General features: G+C 34.5%; 3 protein-coding genes across 5 annotated transcripts; 2 read left to right on the top strand and 1 right to left on the bottom strand.

Annotated features, from left to right (window-relative positions):
- Positions 1-3,209: 3,209 nt before the first annotated feature.
- On the bottom strand, positions 3,210-12,147 carry LOC140819036 (uncharacterized). Of its 3 annotated transcripts, none has more exons than XM_073179042.1 (18): positions 11,991-12,147; positions 10,474-10,625; positions 9,817-9,934; positions 9,568-9,669; positions 9,343-9,461; positions 9,158-9,229; positions 7,835-7,996; positions 7,672-7,741; positions 7,443-7,597; positions 6,788-6,952; positions 6,641-6,712; positions 6,112-6,235; positions 5,746-6,027; positions 5,545-5,660; positions 5,250-5,465; positions 4,247-4,855; positions 3,747-3,902; positions 3,210-3,541 (listed from the first exon to the last, which is right to left on the bottom strand). In XM_073179042.1, the coding sequence occupies exons 2-18, from the start codon at positions 10,600-10,602 to the stop codon at positions 3,485-3,487; spliced, it is 2,724 nt and encodes a 907-aa protein (XP_073035143.1). In that variant the 5' UTR covers positions 10,603-10,625; positions 11,991-12,147; the 3' UTR covers positions 3,210-3,484. The 3 variants fall into 3 exon arrangements, with proteins under 3 accessions (XP_073035143.1, XP_073035145.1, XP_073035144.1); XM_073179044.1 differs by having other exon boundaries at positions 5,545-5,591; XM_073179043.1 differs by having other exon boundaries at positions 9,161-9,229.
- A 2,441-nt stretch (positions 12,148-14,588) lies between these two features.
- On the top strand, positions 14,589-18,505 carry LOC140820264 (uncharacterized). The gene is made up of 2 exons (XM_073180604.1): positions 14,589-14,888; positions 18,102-18,505. The coding sequence occupies exons 1-2, from the start codon at positions 14,776-14,778 to the stop codon at positions 18,307-18,309; spliced, it is 321 nt and encodes a 106-aa protein (XP_073036705.1). The 5' UTR covers positions 14,589-14,775; the 3' UTR covers positions 18,310-18,505.
- Positions 18,506-20,147: 1,642 nt separating this feature from the next.
- On the top strand, positions 20,148-22,588 carry LOC140820092 (NADH dehydrogenase [ubiquinone] 1 beta subcomplex subunit 2). Its single transcript, XM_073180410.1, has 4 exons — positions 20,148-20,373; positions 21,767-21,812; positions 21,901-21,942; positions 22,366-22,588. Exons 1-3 carry the CDS (start codon positions 20,270-20,272, stop codon positions 21,940-21,942), a joined length of 192 nt encoding a protein of 63 aa, XP_073036511.1. The 5' UTR covers positions 20,148-20,269; the 3' UTR covers positions 22,366-22,588.
- The last annotated feature ends 116 nt before the right edge of the window (positions 22,589-22,704 follow it).

The following is a 22,704-nucleotide window of genomic DNA, read 5'->3' as shown; positions in this document are numbered from 1 at the left end:
TTAATCGTTGAATTGAAATTGGTGAGTTGTTTGTCAGCTCTTATTAATTCTGATTATATATTTGGAGTCTACGAAGAATAGGCTACACGTTGATATAAAGTTTTCGTAATTTGACGGATGTTGTAAAATAGCATATTATTTGAAGTTAATTAATTAGGGTGTATTTGATTTGAGTATTGTGAAATAAAATACACAGGAATATTAATTGTTGAACGATAAGAATTTATAATCGAGCTTTATAATTTTATTGAATTCATTGTTGTTGGGCTATTTGATGTGGTATATTGAGGCTATTATGATTGTGTTGATACGGTGACAATGATCTGATAATTATTGTTGAATTATTTAGATACATCACAAGCCTCGGGATCAAATAAATAGACAGATTATTTATATACTCGATTATCAGGTACGTGTTGACGTGCGAGCATATGTTGTTATTGTTTAGTGTTGATGAATACTATTGCGTTGAACGATGATAAATCACCGGAATTGGGTGATTTGATATTATATTTGTTGTTGTTTATAATTGTTGATATTGTTGATTATCGTTGTTGGGAAACTTCTCGTTGGTGTTGTCACGTTGATGTTGTTCGTTCAACGATATTGCTGTCGTCGGAGTTGGAGTGCGACGTATCGTCGATGTTGTTGTTCGTTCGACGATATTGTTGTCGCTGGTGTTGGGGTGCGACATATTGTCGATGTTTTTGTTGCATTGTGATGTTGTTGAGGTTGTTGTTGGCTTGATTGTTCAGAGACAACAAAGGGGGTATTTCTGTTATCATTCCAGTTATATTTTATATTGTTGATAATATAACTGTTGTGTATTTTGACGATGATTGTTGTGTATGCTCACCTTTTGAGGGCTGTTTCTATTGGGCAGGTTACAGGACTATGCGTGAGACATGATAGTGGTGAAGGACTAGGTGTGTCTAGTCAAACAGTCCTGTAGTTAATAGTAAATAGAGACAGTATGATTCATTGTCTTATTTGAGTTGTATGTGTGTATTTATTATACTGTTTCTGCTACACTGACGTAGATAGTGTGGTGATTGCACTATTTTGTCATATATGCATTATATTATTACTTCGTCGAAAAGAAAATTTTTATGCATATGACGTCACATGTTGTATGATTACGTGGCGAGGTTTGGAGCGCCACAACATGAAAGATCGAGATTAGACTGGTGATCTGGGCTTAAATGTAGAACTGGTTATTCAACACTTGAAGTGTATTTGATAAATGCTAGTTGTTATGACTTTATTTTGACAAGTGTTGTATGTTTGATCAGGTTGTAGATATTGAACTGATTTGTAAATTGAATAACATGGAGCATAACTTGTTGTAGTATTTTGTACACTTGTTTATGAAGTGTTCAACTTTTTTTAAAAAAAATCGACCTAGATTATTTAATTGATCTATTTAATCCCAATGATGATTTAATAAAAAGAGTTATCGTCCAAGTCCCTACAACTTTTGTATATATGAAGTGCATGATACCATATAACTCAACTCACCAATTGGTTTCGGGCAGCTTACACTGCCAAGAGTGAATCAGAATATATACTCACACAATTGAAACCTCTATTCTTGACAATCTGGAGGCCTTCTTGAATTGCTAGGAGTTCAATAACTATTGAGCTTGGATTAGTGATTACTCGTCTAAATGCCTCCACCATTTGACCGTCATGGTTGCAATAACTCCCCTAACCCCACATCGATCATTCAATTCCGGGAAGCTAGCGTCCACGTATTGTCGAAGCTGATCATTTTAGTAATTTTTTTCCTTTGCGAGAGGTGAGGTTTTTGACACTTTTCGTGTTCTATAGGACTATTGAACATGCTACGGGCTTGAGAAAAGTCACTCTGAAGACAGAAGAGATGCCAAATCAACCCACATGCGTTGGAACTATTCTAAGGACTCTCTCCCCAGAAGTAGGTAATCGGGTCCCCTAAGAATTATTATAGAGACTTCAGCAACTTCCTTTATCTATGTGGCTAATAATGCGGCGAGAGACTCCGTGGTAGTGTTGTCCTCTCTCTTCACAAAATGGCTTTACCCTTAGTTGTTTGTAACGATCATGGGCCATTAGGCTGAACCAACATAGGCATCACCCCATACCCATATACCACTATTTGTTATGGGTCGTTAGGATGGTTCAATATGAGCCCTAGCCCATGTCAATGCACCGTCACTCATTGAATATCTCACCCCTAGAAGTGGTTTTTTCCGTTTCCCCCAGCACTTGAACACAACATATAAATACCTAAATTCTTAAAGTGTTGGTGCCAGTATTTCAATAATATATTAATTTATTTTTATTCATACTTTGGTTTATTAAATTAACACATCGCTTCTAATATAAAAATATTTTTTATTTCGTTTAACAAAAAAAAAATTAACGTCAAAAAATGTTACTATGCGATGGGCAAAAACTTGTGTGAAATAGTCTCACGGATCGTATTTTGTGAGACGCATCTCTTATTTGGGTCATTCATGAAAAAATATTACTCTTTGTGTTAAGAGTATTACTTTTTATTGTGAATATCAGTAAGATTGATCCGTATCACAGATAAAGATTCATGAGACTGTCTCACAAAAAACCTACTCTATGTACCATTATCTCCAAATTTGTGAGGACAATTTTGGAAGATTTGGTATTTTTTAAAAAATATATTCACTCATATTTAGTAAAAAAAATATAGATATAAGCGTTGGGTATTTTTTTATTATATTATTTGGTAATCAAATATATACTCGATTTTTTCAGTCACGCAATATAATTTTATAAAATATTTGACAACATTTTTTTAAGTATACTAATATATGATTTTAAGGATATCTTGTTAACAAAAATCAACTTTTCCAACCCGTCGAATATTGAGCCAAAAAGACGGTGTATATTGAGAGAGACAGCGGGCGAGGGGAGCACCCCAGTTGCTTATATCTTTTATTTTTTAATCGTGTAATACGATTTTATTTATCGATCAAAAATATAAAAGAACATTAACAAAAACGAATTTAAGCCAAAATTAGTAATTTTAAATGCTCGATATCCCGATAGCATTTTGGAACAATTCCTTCATACTTTTATGAACTTTTTGTGGTGATTTTCGTATTTCAGTCAATTGGTGGATTGGACTTCATCCACCCCCGGAAAACTAGTCTTTAATCATTTTAGAATAACATTAAAAATTACAAAAAAAATCACAAATTAATTTCAACCTTCTCATTTCCAACAATCAAATGCAGCAGTAAAGATATGGAAGCCAATTTCCAAAATTTGAGGCAGTAGTACATCTGTAGAGCTAGATTCAAATATGAATTTTACAAACATTCAGTTTTCCAATCACATAGCACACTAAAATGCAAGAATCAAGGACAGAGGCGATAAGAAATCCAGGAAAACCAACCTTTTTAAAGTACCAAGCAGCACACCGTATGTCGAAATAAAACCCCCAAAAAAACCTGTGTCCAAACAATCACTTGTCATCCTCGAGTCTCCCAGAAACATCACGGCGGAGCATCTCAACAAACTCCTGTGAAATATCACCAGGAAGAGAGCGATCGTAAATCAAAATATCTAGCGTTGAAATTATTCGAGGACATATACGAGGGTGAAATATCAATTGATTATTTTCTATTTCAGTTGGCGGTTTCACGCATACGAATTTACATGTCTCAGAAGTATGTAAAATCAATAGACTAATAGTTGTCCTAAATAGTAAGAGACAGTTGGCTAACCTGCACAAGCCCTTCTTGACTGCAGACATCGTTTATAATACTTTCACCAGCAGTGGTATCACCAAAAACGCCCACAACAGTACCAGCCAGAGAGCGGAAAATTTCTTCAGGAGAACTCGGGTTTTCAAGTGTCTGAACTACTTGTTGGATATCGATCTGCGGATAAAATTTAAGAAATATATACCTTGTCCGTCAAAAGAATTTCCAAAATCAACTACCGGAATGAAAGAATCTCTCCAAGAAATCACATTTACACTATTTTTATATTTTACTAAGGCCAAAACAAGCAATAACTTCAAATAAAAAAAACTGATAATCAAGTCTAGGGAATTAAAACTACAATGATTCCAAACACATAAAAAGGTTTGAAGGTAAATGACATACTTTAATTGGCATGCAAGTAGCGCGGATAATTAACTAGTTTCAGAAAATGTGTCCTCTAACTTATCCAAGTTTTGACATAAAAATCAGATGATAGTCAAGATCATTTTGATTCAAACCTGAGTATTGATTCTATTGGGTGTCATATCCCTTCTCGACCTACTCTCCGATAAAACCGGTTCTGTGACAAAGCTCCGCTGAGATGCAGATGAAACGCCTCCAAGTGCTTGAGAAACAATAGGCATCATTTGTTGCATCATACTTGCCAAATCAATCCCACCACCTTGTCCTCCACCCATACCAGCAAACATGTTTCCGAGATCGTGGCTGTCAATCTGTTGAGCAATCTGATTCATTGTATTCCTCATAGCAGGATTTTGAGTTAACTGCTGTAACATATTTCTCATCATATCAGGGGAACCAATCCCAGTTTGTCGTGACACTCCAGCCAATAACCCGTCTAACGCAGGGCTTTGAAGAACCTCAGACATTGTGTTGGCTACATCAACTGGGCCATCAGCACTTTCTCTTGCTGTAGACAAACTACCTATGACCCCACTGGAATGGTCAGGTGATTGCCCAGGTGCAGAAATGTTCTCGTTTCTCCTAGTTGGAAGTGAAGCCAGAGATTGCAAAACCTGTTGTCCAACTGCTCTTGATTGCTGGTTCTGATCAGAAGCAGTTGCACCAGTACTGTTCTTTGCTTGCCCCCTTTGCCTATCTCGCCTCTACAACTCGTTTAGACAATGTAATCATCAGATACAAGCACAACGCAACGAAAAATATATTACACATGCCCCACAAAGACAGTGACGTTGAATAAATTATAAATTGTCCATTGTGCCATAACTAAATGATGATGGGGAACCAAATACCATAATGAAAAAATTAATAGATAATAATATTTAAATAAATCAACCAAGGATTTGGAGATAGGTAACATAAAGTAGTGCATAATTTCCTAAGAATGTAATGCATGACAATGAGAAAAACCTTGTGACAAATTGTCCAGAGTCTTCAACCAGCAAGTCACACGATTCGGATTATACATATGCAAAACCATTCTAAATATGGCCTCTCCCCCAACAATACCAAAACCGTTATCAAAATGGCAAAAAGTACCTTAGGCTGGAGTCCTCCCAGACCCAATCCAAGGGGAACACCTGCAGAACCAACAATATTATCATTGCCATGATTGGATCTTGTAGGACCCTCAAGGTTTTCAGCATGTTCTGATGTACAAGACGGGTTATGGGAGCTCTCCTTAGCGCTGGAGGAAGGCTCATCATTGGAGCTTAGCAACTCCGTAGTATGGGGCTGGTGGAATTCAGGTTGTGCCTGACAATTCAAAAAAGGTCAGCACATCATCCTTGGAATGAAAAAAACTAATCTTTCCCATTCCCCAAGATAGACCAACCTTCTGATCACTCATCTCATGGGGCAAAGTTTGACCAGCATCACCAACTCCCCTACCAGCCATATCATCATTTCTAGCACCAGAATCAACAGGTTGTCTTTGACCACTCAAACCATCTGATTGACCCCCATCAAATACAAAAGATTTCAGAGTACATCACATATTACAGAATAATGTATTGGCACCAAAAGGAATGCTCACCTAAAGGAGCATGGATCTGGCTGCGCATGTTAGCAACTAAATTTCTTACTTGAGCATTTATTTCAGCTACAACAGCTGAATTAGACTCAGGAGGCTGTGAAACACCAACACCAAGTTGTATGGGACCAGTACTCGGAACCACAGCAGGCAGCGAAGGAACAGCAGTTGCACCGACATTCAGCCCAGACAGAATGCGTGCTGGACCAGAATCTGATCCACTAGCACGTTCTCCTTGTGAACCTTCTCTGTTATCTGGAGAAACCATAGGCACCAGTGATGCTCCTGATTATGAGTGAATTGTCAAATGTGAGTGTTTCATCCGAACAAAAAATGGTTGATACAATACATATCTTAAACGCCCCGTACCAGTATGAATATGAATATTTACATTCCTTGGAGCGTTACCAACTCCAACTGGACCCATGGCCACTGGATTTGAAGCAACACTGGTCGGGCCACCAAAAAGGGGGCTGGTTTGAAGAGGAAATGGCTGCAAATGAACATAAGATCACATCTGCTTGCATTAATAATCAAATACCAACAAAAGAGAATGAAATAGAATAAAAAAAAAATTCTACGGAAAGTAGCACCTATAAATAGACAGTTCCTGCTTTACAAAATTATTTTTACCCAAAATAATATTCAGGAAGATTTCAGTATCCTGTACTTTCTTGTATAGAATGCGGAAAAAGTCAAAGAATGGGAAAAAAATTCCATGGAATTAGAATCATATACATTTTAAAATTTTATTCAAGTTAAGCACCAAGCCTGATTAATCTAGTTTGACAACAGAAAATTCTCCAGCACAGATGCATGTTCTGGAAAATAAGCAACATTTTATGGAACATGTGAGCTACAAATTAAAATTGTGAACAAGACTGTTCAAATCACAAACCTGAACCATGATTGGGTTTGGTCCTGAGGGAGATATATAAACAGCAGGCCCAGCATTTACAAAAGATTCAGCCTGCATGAGCACAGGAAGATCGATGGTTAACCATCAAAAAATGTCCAGCTGTTGAGATCAGGGAACAGGACATACCTCAGATTGTCCCATGCGAAGAGTCAAAATTGTCCTTCCCAATTCTAGAAAAAGTGAACCCAAGTGTTGCATAGCAACACCTAACCGCATTAATTCTGTCTGAATTTGCCCTCTCACTGTAGGATCTGAGGATGCCCCCTCTTGTTCTACGCGCCCAGCAGAACGCTACATTATTGCGGCAGATTACAAAAGTACTCAGAAAGTAATGTAAGACTACATAGGAAATAATTTCTTTGTAAGAAGGTCAAAACTGTTTTTTCACTGCATATAAGGCTAACAAATATTAAGAAGACCTGATAGCTGTAACTAAACTTGCAAACTAAGGAATTCCTCATCTAAAGCCATATGTAGAAGTTTGTAAAACTGTGGACCAGGGTAACATTTTTTAACTTAGTAAAATAGTTGTCAAGTAGGATACCCAACTGAACCCAGGACATGGGGCTTTAAGAAAGTTCTGTCACTTGTAGCATAAAAGTAAGGAAGGAAAGCTTAAGAACGCCTTTCGGTAAAGAATAAGTCTTACAATAACCAACAAATCAACTTACAAGAAAAACATAGTCAAGGTAAAGAATAAGTCTTACAATAACCAACAAATCAACTTACAAGAAAAACATAGTCAAGATATAGGAAAGTACAATCTCATTAGGGTACATACAGCTAATGCTGCAACAGCATGGTCATTAAGAAGACGCTGGGCATGTCGTAGAACAATGCTCAGGGCCTCAACAGTGGGTACACCACGAGCATTTGTAGGTAATTCGATGGTGGGTAAATCACTGGTAGCAGCAGAAGATTGGTTGTGTTGATCAGCTAAAGTAAGAGATAGAAGTATTAGTAAGTGAAATTTCAAGAGAACACATAATAAAAAAATTATAAACTATTACCATTTTGAGATAAAGCCAAACCCATTCGGTTCATATATTCGGTAAGAGTATTCAGTGAATCAGGAATTGGCTAGTGTGGAAAACCGAAAACCCAACAAAAAAATTGATTAACACATAGTAAAACTTATAGAAAGCTTAGGCCAAAAAAACAATCTTTTTCTACCATGTTAAGTGATGGAACTGCAATCATAGCCCCTAATGGAATTGGCATAGCATTGGAATGGCCGTTCATGGATTGCCAAGGGACAGACTGATTCCCACCCCGACTTTGACTTCCACCATTAGCCTGTGATCCTTCTGTTTCATTTCCTTGCGATGCTTGAACCTAAGAAATGACTGCCGTTAGCTCGCTAAATGTTTAAGAACTCAAAGGATAGAAAAAATCGACACAACGGGAAACAGGAGGCGAAAACAATGGCATCAATTCAAATAGCTAATCAAATTGACATTCCATTTTCCTTTTAAACAAACGTCCATGTTATTAAGCATGGATTGTATAACATTTACCATAACATTGGATAAACAAATGATTGGATAGCTTTTTTTCCTTGGTATTCAATCTTCAATATTATCATTTTCAGACAAAGCCAGACAGATATTATATCCAATCTACATCCATAATACGCATCATAAATCCTTGTATAAATTTGAACCACAGCCAGTAAGAATGAATACATCATATCAGCCATCAAAAAAATTGTAATACATACTGTCAGCAGAATGAAAACAATCATCCCCGACAAAGGGGCAACACAAACATTACAGTTTCACAAGATAGAAGGCAATTCAGTTTTATCCAAAAGAAAGGTGAGTATTTATTGGATAGTAACGGCTGGGGAAGTCAGGATGCGGTGCGAATTAACAGAAAGGTCCAGGTTAGAATTGGAGAGGCTTTGTTCGTCTACAAGAAACGCCATCAAATGACAAAACATGAAATCACCTTAAAAAAAATCCTTAGCACAGTAACTTTAAAAAACGTAGCTACAAAATTTCTCGTCTAGAAATTCCAACCAAAAGCCAGCAGAGTGTCTTGGCTCAAGGAAAATCATATGTTGCTGTCCATTACTTCTCTCATCTAAGAATCTGAAAATACAATGCTTTGACTTGAGATATTTATGAACACACATAAAATCCACGCATAAAATTCAGTAACAAGAAATGAGAGACAAAAATAAAAACTGAATAAAAGAAAAGATTCAACACTTACTAAAATACTTTGAATGTGAAAAATTACACTTGCCAACAACAAATGTAAGGCAATAAACTCATGCGTACATATGGCTAGAGATGTCAGAAACAGAAAAGTTCAAGTAGATTACATTTACTCTATTTTGAGAATGCACAGCAATAGGGACCACACAGCTACCATCATATGACAAATCTAAAAAAAATTCCTAGAAGTGGAATAACAATAGACTCATCAAGGAAATTCAGTATTTGGTACACACACAACTCTGCAGCAGTACTTACAAAGCAAAAGACCTACTACCTGGACATTAGGTTGCATTCCTGATGCAAGGTTGCCTATTCCGATTGAATTCAACACTGCCCCAATGACCTATAGAATATGCAAGAGTAAAATTTGTGATAAAAGATGCTAAACTGACATGGTTTAATTTAAATTTTAAGAAAATAATGTATGTAGCATTCAAGCAAAACCAAACGACGGACCCGACTTATATCTGGTACAACAGCTTCCCCAGAATCCCCAACATTTACAGTCCCTAATACTACACTATGAGCGATTTGCCCAATACGACCGCGTGATCCACCAGCAGCAGAATCCTGTCCTGCAAACCACAAAATGAAACAGAGATGGAAACTGGAAAAAAAAAGACTATCCCCAGCCACATATAGAACAGGTCAAACTTATTAACGATGAACTCGTGTTACTACCTCTGCTACCGACATTACTTGGTGTTGCCTCTCCAGTGCCAGATCCAAGAGAAGGCTGTGGCTGCCTTTCAACTAGATGTAAGGTATCCCCATTTTCAACATCTATTACATTGTTATGGATGGCGCCACGAAGATATAATAAATGGAAAGATAAAGTAAAGTCAATCAAGCCTTCCAAGATATCATTAGCCCATAACAAAATTAAAGTTCCACTAGACAAAGGAAATAATGTCACAACCCACAGGATACTGTATTCAGAAAGAAGGTGACCATCTTTCAAGACTTTGCCCCTAAAAATGAGACGTTGCTGCCCAACAGGGACACCACTTTGACCTGCTATTTTCTCCTTGAACGCTAATATTCCTATCTGAGATCAAGTAGAAATACAGGTTGTTAGACGACAATTAAGAAAAAGTTAATAGACAAGACAAAATGCTTCGTCTAATAACAATATGAACATACTTAACAAGAAAAAGAAAGAGAAAAAGCAAAAATCATTTTAAAATATAGATCCTCCAAAGTGCATTATATACATTTGTATTCATACAATTTCCAAAGTGCTTTGTTTATATTTGCATTTTATAAACATCCAAAGTACTTCATTTATATTTGTATTTAATTTCTACAAGGTAACCATGAACTAATGGAAAATCATGTATCTAAAAAAAGATGAAGAGGTTTCGAGTAAAATCCATTAACAAACTCTGGTCTCTGATGCAGAAGTGTCAAGTTCTTTTCCGTTTGTAGAAACAAATTCAAAATGTCTATACAGAGAAACGCATCTTTGAACATAAAGATTGCAAGGAAAGGATAGGCCACAAGAAACGCCTAGCGTAGATTGATTTTTCTTTCTTTTTATGGAGCTGCATAGCTAAAAAACCGAGACAAGATATAACAAGAATTCACATTCTTATCCACTTCAAAGCTGTAAATCTGTGAATCCAACGTCTTAATATTGAGCTCAACAATTGATTCAGAATTTCCGCCAGAGACATTGCCCGTACTTGATCCCTCATGCAGCTGCTGATCTGCCATGTAATATGAAGAGCAAGGTGCACCTACAATCAAATCAATACCACACATTCGAAATAAATAACATGCAAGACTGCCATAAGAATGTGAAATATCAAGAATAAAACAGTAAGCCAATGAAACTCCCAGATCCATTAAATTAAACATATATAAAAACTGCAAAATGGGAAACTCGTTTGCTTTTTCTCCAGGGCAATTGATTTTTCGACTGACAAGAACCTCACGACTCTGTCACAAAAAGTGTGTTCTGTCAACTACCACACTGGTATGGAACATAAACCAAAGCCAGTCACTTTAAAAATCCACGGAATTCAGTTCTGCCGAGGAAACCAAAAGAGGAAAAGTTGGCAAAAGTCATCAATAAGGATAGAGAGAGTATTTTCTGTGCAAAAAAATTGGTAGTGTAAGGCAGGGCATCCTGGCCACAACCCCCCAACAACCAAAGCAAAAAGGACAGGGAAAGAAGGAAACCAACAAATTTGAAAAGATTTCACAAAGCACATCTATTCATATGAAATGCTCAGGACCTTTTCAGGTGTAGAAGATAAATTACCATTAAGAGGGAGGGAAAAACCAGAGACCCAGTAATCTCTACATTTATCGATTTAGATTAATCAATCTTGCAACTAAGGGAAACTATGCCATAGTGACAACTGATAAGTTCCAGGACACTATCTTGACAATACACGGAAGGAAAGTATACAACATCCTCTCATCAACTCATGAAAAAGTGTAGTTTATATATCATCTTATTTATTCAAAGTTCTGGCATCAACCTAGCGATCAGACTGCTCTTTTTCTTCTTCTTAGTGTTTCCTCTTATATCTTTATCTTTCCTCCATTTACGAATCATACAATCAGATAATGAAAACTAATAAACAAGCTAATCTGCCAATGTAAAATCACCCCGAGGCACCAAAAAAAATACAAGAACCCCGTTCCAACTGCAGTGCATTAATACAAACTAACAAGTTCTTATAATTTCCAAATTTTCTTACAAAGACAAATTTTACAAAAATATAAAAAGAAAGGAGATTAAAAACTGCACAAACCTATCCAAATCCAAAACAGTTAAATGTACCGCTAGCATACCTTATTCATAAAACGATTCAAATATCAAGTTAACTAAACCAAAGAAACAGGGATTTTCACAATCAATTTCAATGCCAAAACACAAGCTAAAGAAGGCATTCAAGCAACAGGATTCAACAAAAACACACATTCTGATTTTACAGCAAGGTAAAATTCATCCGATGGCAACAAAAGTAAACAATCAGTTCACAGGCAGCAAATCATTTGAATCTGCCTCTAGGGTTTGCAATTATAACGGATTTCAAGGAAAAAAATCAACAACTCAATAATAGTTACATGAGAAATCCATCAAATCGAACCTTAAATTCGTCGAAAACACGATTGAGAATAGTCGATACGTCCGAAGTCGCTGGAATTTGAAGCCGAGTAAATGCTTGGGAAGGAAGAGCGAAAAAGGCAGTCGGCGAGGCTAAAATGCAAATAAGCGCAAAGGAAAGCTTAGAATCGTCATACTTCCGAACGAATCTAGAGAGATCTCGGTGAATTGAGAAACACGATTTCGGTGTAAATTCATTTCAGTCCCTACATTGATTTTATCTTTAAATTAGTCCTCATAGTTTTATAGTATTTCAATTCCATCCTTATTACATAATTAGGAGCATAAATTCCCACTAATCAAAGATAAATCAATATTTTTTTTCTTCATATTTTAATAATAAAAGTAGTAAAACTTAGTAATAGAAAATTAAGGTTTGATTTTTTTTCTTGTTAGCACGAGTAGTGAACTCCATCATGTTAATTTTACAAGATTTAAGTATATAGATATCCAACTAATTTGTAGAATACTTATTTTATAATTATTGCTATTATATATTTATTGAATAGGTCGTTTGTGAGACGGCTTCACGAATCTTTATATGTGATATAGATCAATCCTACCGATATTCACAATAGAAAGTAATACTCTTAGCATAAAAAGTAATATTTTTTCATAAATGACCCAAATAAGAAATCTATCTCACAAAATACGACCCATGAGCCCGTCTCACACAAGTTTTTGTCATATTTGTTTGTACATAAAAATTAAGCGGCAAAAACTTCTGTGAGACGGTCTCACGAGTCATATTTGTGAGACGAGTCTCTTATTTGGGTTATCCATGAAAAAGAATTATTTTTTATGCTAAGATTATTACTTTTTATTGTGAATATGGGTAGGGTTAATCCGTCTCACATATTAAAATTCGTGAGACGGTCTCACATGAAACTCACTCAAATTAAACATGTACATATTAGACACGAGAGCGTGTCAAATGTGAAATCTGGATTTCTTGGCAAACTGTGTATGATTCTCTTATCTCTAGGTTAGCAACATAAACGAGGAAAATAGCTCAACAAAATGAAAAAAATGGAAACAAAAATTATCAGTAGTAACTGCGAAATTAAAATGTCAATAACTTTATGAAATTAAAATGTCAATAACTTTATTCATAGAAAAAAATGCTAGGCGTATAGAAAATAATACATCAAAATATTAGTTTTTGTGATATTAGTTCTACATAATTTTAAAATTATATCACAAATTAAATTAAATATCCTTACATTTCTTGTTCAAATTTCTATCCAAAATTAAATTAAATTAAATATCCTTACATTTTTTATTCAAATTTCTATCCAAAATTAAATTATTGTATCTTTTTTTTTTTAATTTCTCATCCAAATAAAAATAATTATCGCTTGAAAAACAGATAGATATTTATTGAAAACGATCATAGCTATGATTTTTGAGATGATTTATTGTTAATTTTCTATACAAATTGAATGTCAAATTTCTTTTAAATTCCTTGTCAGAATAAAAATAAACACACTTCACATATGTACTTATCGTTAATTTTTGCAGATAATTATCAATTTTTTTAAAAAAAATTATATACAAATTGTTCGTATTTAACAAATACTAGCGTTGCGTGTATCATTAATATATTGAGCTAATATATTAAACATTCATATAATTACAACAGCATGACACCGAAGCATTTTGTACGTGAATCATGGAAGGCAATGGATTTCAAAGCTTAAATAAATCTGTCAAACTCAATTTGTTACCTTACATGATATAGGTTTTGATCTCAAAAAATAATATTTCTTTTGAAGTCGCAATATGATCTTATTTGAAATAATGATAAATTTCAACGTAAAAGAAATAAACAAATAATCAAATGATTTTCCAAAAAATATCACAATATCGGTGAACTAAAATTTATTGAATATAAAAACATCAAATTTGTCTCCTAAATTTAGCTAATAAATTGAGCAAAAACAATTAAAATTGTATGCATCTTTGGACAATATATGCATAAGTTAAACACTCTATGTTATAGCGTATTAATAAAATAAATATTAGTTTTATCGAATTATGCCCAAGCATAACATAAATGTACAAAAGAATTATACCAATTTATTTAAGCGTGCTATAAAAAATTGACATGACATAACAAAATGTAAAATACTGCAAAGATTTCGCTAAATACATGAAAAATAAAGTAGAAATTGAAAAACTCCTTTTATTTGCCAAAAAAAGCAAAATTGTAGGTAGATTATTTCACGAAGATTAATAATACAAATTCTAGCAATAGTGGTAAAATTAAATCATTTATGAAAGACACATATTTTTTTTGCTTAAGTTGAAATTGAAAGCAACAATTTAAGTAGATAGAATAATGGAAATATTAAGTTTGTAAATACATGCTAAAGTCAAGTTTATTATTATAATATTAAGAATTTTAAAAACCCGCGGCGTTATTTTATTTATGGAGACTATTGATTGGATTCCCACTTCCATGAGATGCGTTTTCCATGTATTAATCGTCAGGTTTAAATACATATACTTCAAATATTCAAATATGTCAGATCGGTAAAAATGCGTCAACAAATATAAAAAATATATATATAATAAATATATAATATAATAATAACAACAATAAAAAAAATTGACTTCAAAATCGCCGCCGCCGTCATCGGGCTTTCTTGCGCCGGCGCACACCTCCGCGAGCAGTATTTTGTCGTGATTTAACTTAATTGAATAGAGTAAGGAGGAATAAGAAAAGGGGAAGGGCGGAGGGACGGTGGTGCGTGGAGATAAGGAGGATGATAACGCGGTCGAAACTGGCGGAGCAGCTGAGAGAGTATCAGATTCGATCCAAATATGACTGGGCTTCTGTCTCGTTTTTCTCCTCGACCTCCAAAGTCATCTCTTCTAGGTATTTATATATTTTTTTCATTTTTATTTTTCAATGCTTACCATTTCAATTGTTTATTTCCAATTTGAATTTGACAATTTTTAGAAATTTTATGAGAGGATCAATTTGTAGTTTATATTACATGTATCTTGAGAATGCGTGTGTTTATGGATGTTTGCTGCAATTGAGGTCTCGCACATTTGGTAATTTCTAACTGAATAATTTAAGGATGTTTGGGTTATTTTTTTTTCTATTATCTATATTGAATTTTGATAATACCGGATTGTGGTTTGAATATCGCAGAATATATTATCCATTTGGAAGTGTTGCTTAAGCCTTGAACTTGTAATCCTCAGTGGATACTGGATGCACTTAGAATTTCAGCATAAATTGAATTTTTTTCACCTTAGAAAAAGCTTTAGTGCTGTTGTGGTTGAGGAATAGAGAGAGTGATAGGTCCCAACCAAAAACCTAAATGATGATGCTAAAATATAATTCTGCTCAGGGTGAGAATTAAACCTCAAAGAATATATTTTTTTATTGAAAAGCTTGCCCCTTTCTGCTCTTGCAGAGGAGTTTAAATACGAAAGAGAAATAACATCAAATTTTAAAACTGAGGCCACTAACGGCTATCAACGACAATCAACAAGACTTATTCAAAGTAAAACAAATACTTTATTGATTTATTCATAAGCCACCAACAGCTCTTGATTCTTCATTCATTAATTAAAGTACTTTGGGTTCCTCTTGGGCACTCTTTTGGATCTTCTTGGCTCATCAATCCCTGCTCCACTGACATGAACCTTGTCATCAGGGTTCACACCGATGACTATCTCTTCATCGTCGGAAGCTTCATTACTGCCTTCTAGCAACAGAAGTTGAGGCCCTTTACACCTATGACTAGGTGTGAGTTTCTCATCACAATCAAATCATAGTCCTTGTGCTCTTCTTTTTTGCATCTCATCTCAAGTGAGCATTTTCATACGCAAAGCAGCCTGGATTTTATTGGAGAAGAGAAATTCGCCGTGGATTTATTGAAGGGACTTGTGTCTTTTCTTTGGCGAAGTAGCTGGTCATTTCTCATCCGGGCAAGACTAATACGGCTTCTTTTAAAGATTTTGGTTTGAACATCCAAATGCCATTAGCTATGTCATTTTAAGGCCTCCCATGAATGTTCTAACCAATGCCTTCGGTGTCCAACCCTACACTCGATTTCCCAGTCTATTGAATTCTCTATGATACTCACATAAAGAGCCAATTTGTTTGACTCTCGATAGTGCTTCATCAAAGTCTTCGCATTCAGTTGGCCAAACCGCACCCATAGTTCGTGGTGAAAGATAGTCTATTTCACTTCCCTATCTTGTTCTTGAAAGGATTTACGCAACCATTGTCATCATTGATTAGCCTCGCCTTCAAGGTGGAATGAGGCCAATGCCACATTTTGTGTCTTGGTAGTACCTTGAAAGTCATAATTGCTTTTGTGAATCATTCCTTGGATAATTTCCGGAGAATCGCGGAAACACCAATTTAGCTAACTATGATGAAAATCATGATCGCCCTCCAATCGCATGATTATTCTCTATTGGATTAAAAATGACTATTTCAACTGTAGAAGTTGTTGGATGTCTCCTTGTTGGAGAGTAGTGCCTCAGTTATTTTATGGATAGAATCCTCCATATAGTGAAACTTGGTCGTAATGCCGATCTCCATTTTACTGAATCTGTCTTGGAGCCCTCCAAGCCCAGCCTCGAACTTCTCGATCCTCTCTTTATTGCTGCCTATATGAACCTGCTCTGGTACCAATTGATAGGTCTCCACCAAAGACTAAATAATGGTGCTAAAATGTAATTCTGCTCATGGTGAGAACTAAACTTCAAAGAAAATAATTTGTTTATTGAAAAGCTTTCCCCTTTCTGCTCTTCCAGAGGAGTTCAAATACAAAAGAAAAAAACAACCAATTCCTAAAACTAAGGCCACTAACGGCTATCAACAACAATTAACAAGACTTATTCAAAGTAAAACAAAATACTTTATCGGTTTATTCGTAAGCCACTAACAATTCGTGACTCGTGAGTCTTCCTTCTTTAATTAAGTACTTTGGGTTCCTCTTGAGATCACTTTTAGATCTTCTAGGCTAATCAGAGAGCCTAGTTAACCAGCCTTGTTGTGGATTGGGTGGGGAGAAAATTTTCAGTAATGACATGGGTTTGTCAAAGTTAAATGTTTTTGTTTTATTTTTGTAGTATTTTCACGACGTGATTTGATATTTTCTAGCACAAAACGAAGCATCTCCTAGGCTGAGCGTTTCCCAAGTGTATGTCAACTAAACCGTTGGGTCTTGGGGTATCACCAAACCAAGTGCAGGGATCACTCCTAACTCGTTTTTTCAATACTATGAAACAGATCATTCATTTATAAAATTATGATTGACGAAACTATTTTATCTTATCAACTTATTCGATGATGAAATATTCTATTATTTGAATTGCATGCTCGACTGCTCGTCCAAGTAGTTTGCTATTCACACACAACACGGATTATTGATTTTTTGACACCCTCCTTTATTTTCATAGTGTATTTGAGAATCACTATTTTTCTAGCGACACAGATTTTGGGCGTGGATACACAATATTCTCTTTGGTTATAACATGATTCAGCTAAATTTTTCTATCATATTCTAGAGTTTTTATAAAATGATCCTGGAGTTTTACGTGTCTCATTTTTCTGTGGAAGTCTGTATTTTTAGTCATATCTATTATAGACATGCTATAAGAAAAAATTGTAGTGCCACTCAAATTTTGTGATGAATTTTCAAGAATTGTTCTCAGCAAAATTGCTTCACAAACTGCATTAATAGCTGCAAGTCGTACATTAGTTCTTGTTATCGTATAAATTCTCAAGATAAAATAGTTTGGTTGGTAAAATTTTTATGAATGATTCATTTGTTTGGATGGTAGACAAAAGCATTGAAAGAAACATGCTAATGACCTATTTCTTGGTTGTCGCAGTATGTTATAATTGTTTACTTATAACTTGGGTGAGATGGATTGTTTCCATTCAAAAGTCGCATGACGACCAGATAAACAACTGACCAGATGGACATTTGAGTTGTTGGCTTTGTAAATTTATTGCATTTCTATTTATACACCAAATGATTGCTTATTTACTTCTACTAAATTGTCTATTCCCACTTTCCTTTTAAAGTGTGGCTTTTTTTCTCCTTTATGATTGCAGGGTCGATGTTGCGATCTTTGTTTTATGGGAACTCGTGATTTTAGCATTCCTAGTTTTCTCGGCAGTTTCCTTATATTTCAAGCATTTGAGGCTTGCTGTTATTTTATTTTGTGTTACACTGCTATTGATCTTATGCATGAAAATTACAAAGCAAATAAAACTGGCTCGAAAGAGGAAGCGGAGGATGCTTCTTCCATTATCTTTGTAATGAGATGAAAACATTTCATCCGTGAACTTGTCGGTCTATCATGACTTGTGAGTATACTTGACGACCATTTCTGTTGGTCCCCTCACCCTTTTCTCTGATGAGGATTTTTGGTTTCTGTAATTGAACTTCCAACTATTATGTAACCGGCGTGCTATATCGTCACATTATGCTGGAGTCATCTTCTGTGTGCTTCATATTCTGTTGTACTGATCGGATGTTCTCCATTGTTGTATATATCCACAAGATCTTCGACATAGCGATTTGTGGTAGGTTCTCATGAAAAGAATTATGATGTTGTAACAGAAAATTGTTTTGTATTCTCTTTGTTTACTTTGGCATTCTTCCTTTGTTGTTTGATGTAGTTTTGTTTCACTTTTACAAAGATTTTCATATGCATAGCATATTTTTTTCGCTCTGAACTACAAATGAGCTCAGGTGGAATTGAATTTTTTTAGTATTAATATACACTTTTTAAACACTGATTTTCATGATGCAAGCTAAACTAAAATATTCGAGAATCTTGTTTTAAAAAAATGTGAATAAATAAAATAAAATAAAATAAAATTGATTAATTGATTCAAAATTCTAGGGATGTCAAAATCTAATAAGACCTGTCAATCTGACACGAACCAACACGAAAAAAATCGGGTTAGGGCTTTTCGGGTTGAGTTCGGGTTGGGTGGGTTCGGGTTAGTGTCAGGTTAGACGGGTTTCGGTTCGGGTCGCGGGTTGACCCGCTTTTTTTGACGATATTGCTTATATTTTTATATAATATGTTTGAACAAAATTTATATGATAAATTTTTATCATTTAATATTTATTTTGTATATTTTTTATTTTTTTAACAATTGTTTATTTGATTTAGTAAATATACTTTTAATTTTCTACGGTTAAACTTTCAAATTAAAATTGGAAATTTTGTTATTATGTGTTTAAATTAAAATATTATTATTATTTTTTAATTTTTCGAATTTTTTTCATTAATTTTTTTTAAAAAAAAAATAAATAAAATTCGGGTTAGACGGGTTCGTGTTTGGGTTGGCGATTTTCGGATTGCTTCGGAATGGGTTGGAAAAAATCTCGGGTTGATCCGAAACCCGACTCACCCGACTCGATTGACACCCCTACAAAATTCAGTACTCGGTTAATACTTTCAAAACTACCAAACTAGTTCAAACAATAGAATTTAACTTAATCAAAACATTTTATTTCTCTAAGATTGGTTCATCCCACTAGTCTAAAGTCAATCGAAACTTAAACGAACAAATTGATTATTAAAAATTTTATGTATACTTGACAAAATAATTATTTTATCAAATGATAAAAAAAAAACTTTTTTAGTCTTTTATTGTTGGCAATTAAATTACTCTAATTCAAACTATTAATAGTTTCAATTCTCAATCAGAACGAATTTAAAGTATAAAATAATAATAATAATAATAATAATAATAATAATAATAATAATATTAAAATATAAAATAATAATAATAATAATAATAATAATAATAATAACAATAATAATAATAAGGGTCGGCAAATTTTGATATATTTGAGAATAAAAGGAAAAGAATACACTTTTGGTTTTATAAATATATATTTTTACGATTTTGATGTTCTCGATCATCAAATTATAATATTAATTCACTAACATTTTTGAACTTTACTCATTGTTCCGATATATTGTTGATGTGACATCAATGAAGTGTTGATGTGACGACTATTGTGTATTGTTACAACAAAGCTGTCGATGAAAAAATGATCAAAACTTAAAATTTGATAATTTTGAGGACCAAGATCATACAAAAAATGCAATTTTGGCTAAAGAAAACGAAAGGTTCAAATTGGGAAAAACTAATAATTAAGGGATAGATTGAGAATTTGTCATAATCCTCATTTTCTGTTTGCCTCAAATCGCCATTATCATCTGATCATCAGTGTAAACCCTAACATTTGGGAGAAAATGGGAGGAGGTCACGGCCATGGCGTCACGTACAAAGGGGTGACTTTGCATCAGCCCAAGCGCTGGCATGCCATAACTGGGAAAGGCATGTGTGCCGTCATGTGGTAAGGATCTTTTTTCGCGTATATTTGTACGACGCTCAGTTACGATCGATTAGGTCTGAGAAATTGTAGTTAGTTTTTTAATTTGATCTCTATGTTCGTGATTGGAACTGATTTTGACGATAATTTGTCAGTTGTTTTTGTTTCTTCTGAATTTATGGCTTTCTGATTCGAATTTATGTGTTGGGAGTTTGTATTTTTTGATAGAAGTGTTTGATTTTGGGGGACATAACTCGGGATCTTCTGGATTGATTTGGAATTTGATCTGAATGTCAGTACTGCTATCCACTCTATATTACCCACAAAATATATAGTGTTTCGAATTGCTTCGTTTGCAAGATTATTGATGAAATGTTAGCTTTGCCGTGTCTAGTATTTTCTTGAGCTGAACCCTAACCTTACCGCGAGCCAAGAACTTGCATACTCTGCGCTTTTCTTTCTTCAGTAACAGGGATTACAGAATTCCGTCTCCCGATCAAATTTTGGACATCGTGAGTGATTTGACGGAAAGTTACTTCTAAGATTGTGTTTGTCTCAGTAGGAACAGCGAAATGTTCCTGAGATATGGGTTTTATTGCCCAGGTCTTAATTCAACGCCTTAATGGGAGAATCATGTAAAATTTTTGTTGTACCTGCCAGCTTTTAAAGTTGAAGTGTTTTACTTAGATGGTTCCTCTTAAGTAAGAGTTCGTTCATTTTTATTAAATTTATATTTCTTATTTTCCTCTTAAAGTTGATGTCTATCATTGTTCATGATGAGAATTCATATTTTGAAAAAGCCTTGTGCCTTGTTTTTCACAATTAATGTCCTTGCTTCTTTTTTTAATTGTCTTTGGCGTCATCTAGTTCACTTATTATTGTTTATGGGCTGCGGTAACTAAAACACATGATTTAGAATCAAAATATGATTGATACAATTATTTATTAGTTTTTATGTCACCTTTACCCTACTCAGAGATCGATATTTATGCTCTAGTCTCAATTAAGAGGCTTAATGCTTGATTTGAAGAGTCTCTACATCTGAAAATACTCACTTATGAAAAACAATAGGTTTGAATTGAACTCCTATCTGTATTGAGTACTATTTGTGCTTATGGTGAGCCCTGTGAGTTGTGACATCTGTGTAACCATCTTCTCTCTTAATGCCGCATGGAGTGGTATTTAAAATTGTTAGGTTTGTGTTAGCATCGAATATGCCGATCGAGATAGTGCACTAGGTATACAATTTTAAAAATGTGAGTTGCATTATTACGATCAATGATAACTTTTGAAAGAGCGAAAAATTCGAACAAAAATTGGTGAGAGTCTACATAACTAGACTGCCAAGCTGAATGGCGGCAGCTTTCTCTCCTGTACTTGAATCTGTCCTTGATATTATAAACATTTTGATTTTTAGGTTTTGGATTCTCTATAGAGCAAAAAAAGATGGTCCTGTGGTATTGGTGAGTTTTGATATTTTTTGATCTATTTTTTTGGGGAATCTTGGCAAATACAAGGGTTCTCAGAACTTTCTTTCTACCATGTTCCCAGGGCTGGAGGCATCCTTGGGAAGGTCATGATGATCACCACTAGGTACTCTCTCTCTCTCTCCTTTTTGTTTGTGGTAGTTTGGATTAATTAATTATCAAATTGTTGAAATCAAATCATTATAATTCCTCTTTCATTTGCAAGTTAAGTGGAAAACTCTCTTGTGAACAATGAAGAGGATCTTGTGTGTGCGTTTGTGCTGTTATTATCTGAAAATCCTCACATGACAATGGCGAAATTATACACTCACCGGGTCTTTCTATTGATTTTTTGAAGTTGCTATGTACAAGTACGAGCAATTTTGAGCTGGTTTAGATGCGTTCTATGTATGGTATTTGATTTACTAGTAACTTTTAAACGGAAGAGCAAAATGCATATCGATTAATTAGTTAAAATCAAGCAAAGGGTCAAGTTACTGATTGTACATCTTGCTTCTCTACTGATGTGGACATTGTACACTGTTTTCAGGACTGCTGTCGAAAGCTAAAAACTGGATAATGAAGGAACTCAAGTAATTTGTAATTGTCTTGTTGGATGAACGTTTTATTTGGGATCTGTTCTTATTTATGTACAATAAAATGATTGAGGAGATTATGTCCTCTAGCATGAAACGATCAACGAACCAACAGTTTGCAGCCTTGTTTTGTTATCTTGCCCATGAAAAGGCATCAAGCTTGTTCTTTTCCCTAAATTTGTGTTTTTAAAATCTTTATAAATATATTTTATACTCGTTAGCCGTGTAACTAGTGACTGTTAGCTAATGTAAGATACTCCATCAAGCATGAAGTTTGTACCAAAGTTCATGGG

This window comes from Primulina eburnea, chromosome 18, assembly GCF_022965805.1.
Source record: "Primulina eburnea isolate SZY01 chromosome 18, ASM2296580v1, whole genome shotgun sequence".
Lineage (NCBI taxonomy): Eukaryota > Viridiplantae > Streptophyta > Magnoliopsida > Lamiales > Gesneriaceae > Primulina > Primulina eburnea.
This window is presented reverse-complemented; position numbering and strand designations above follow the sequence as displayed.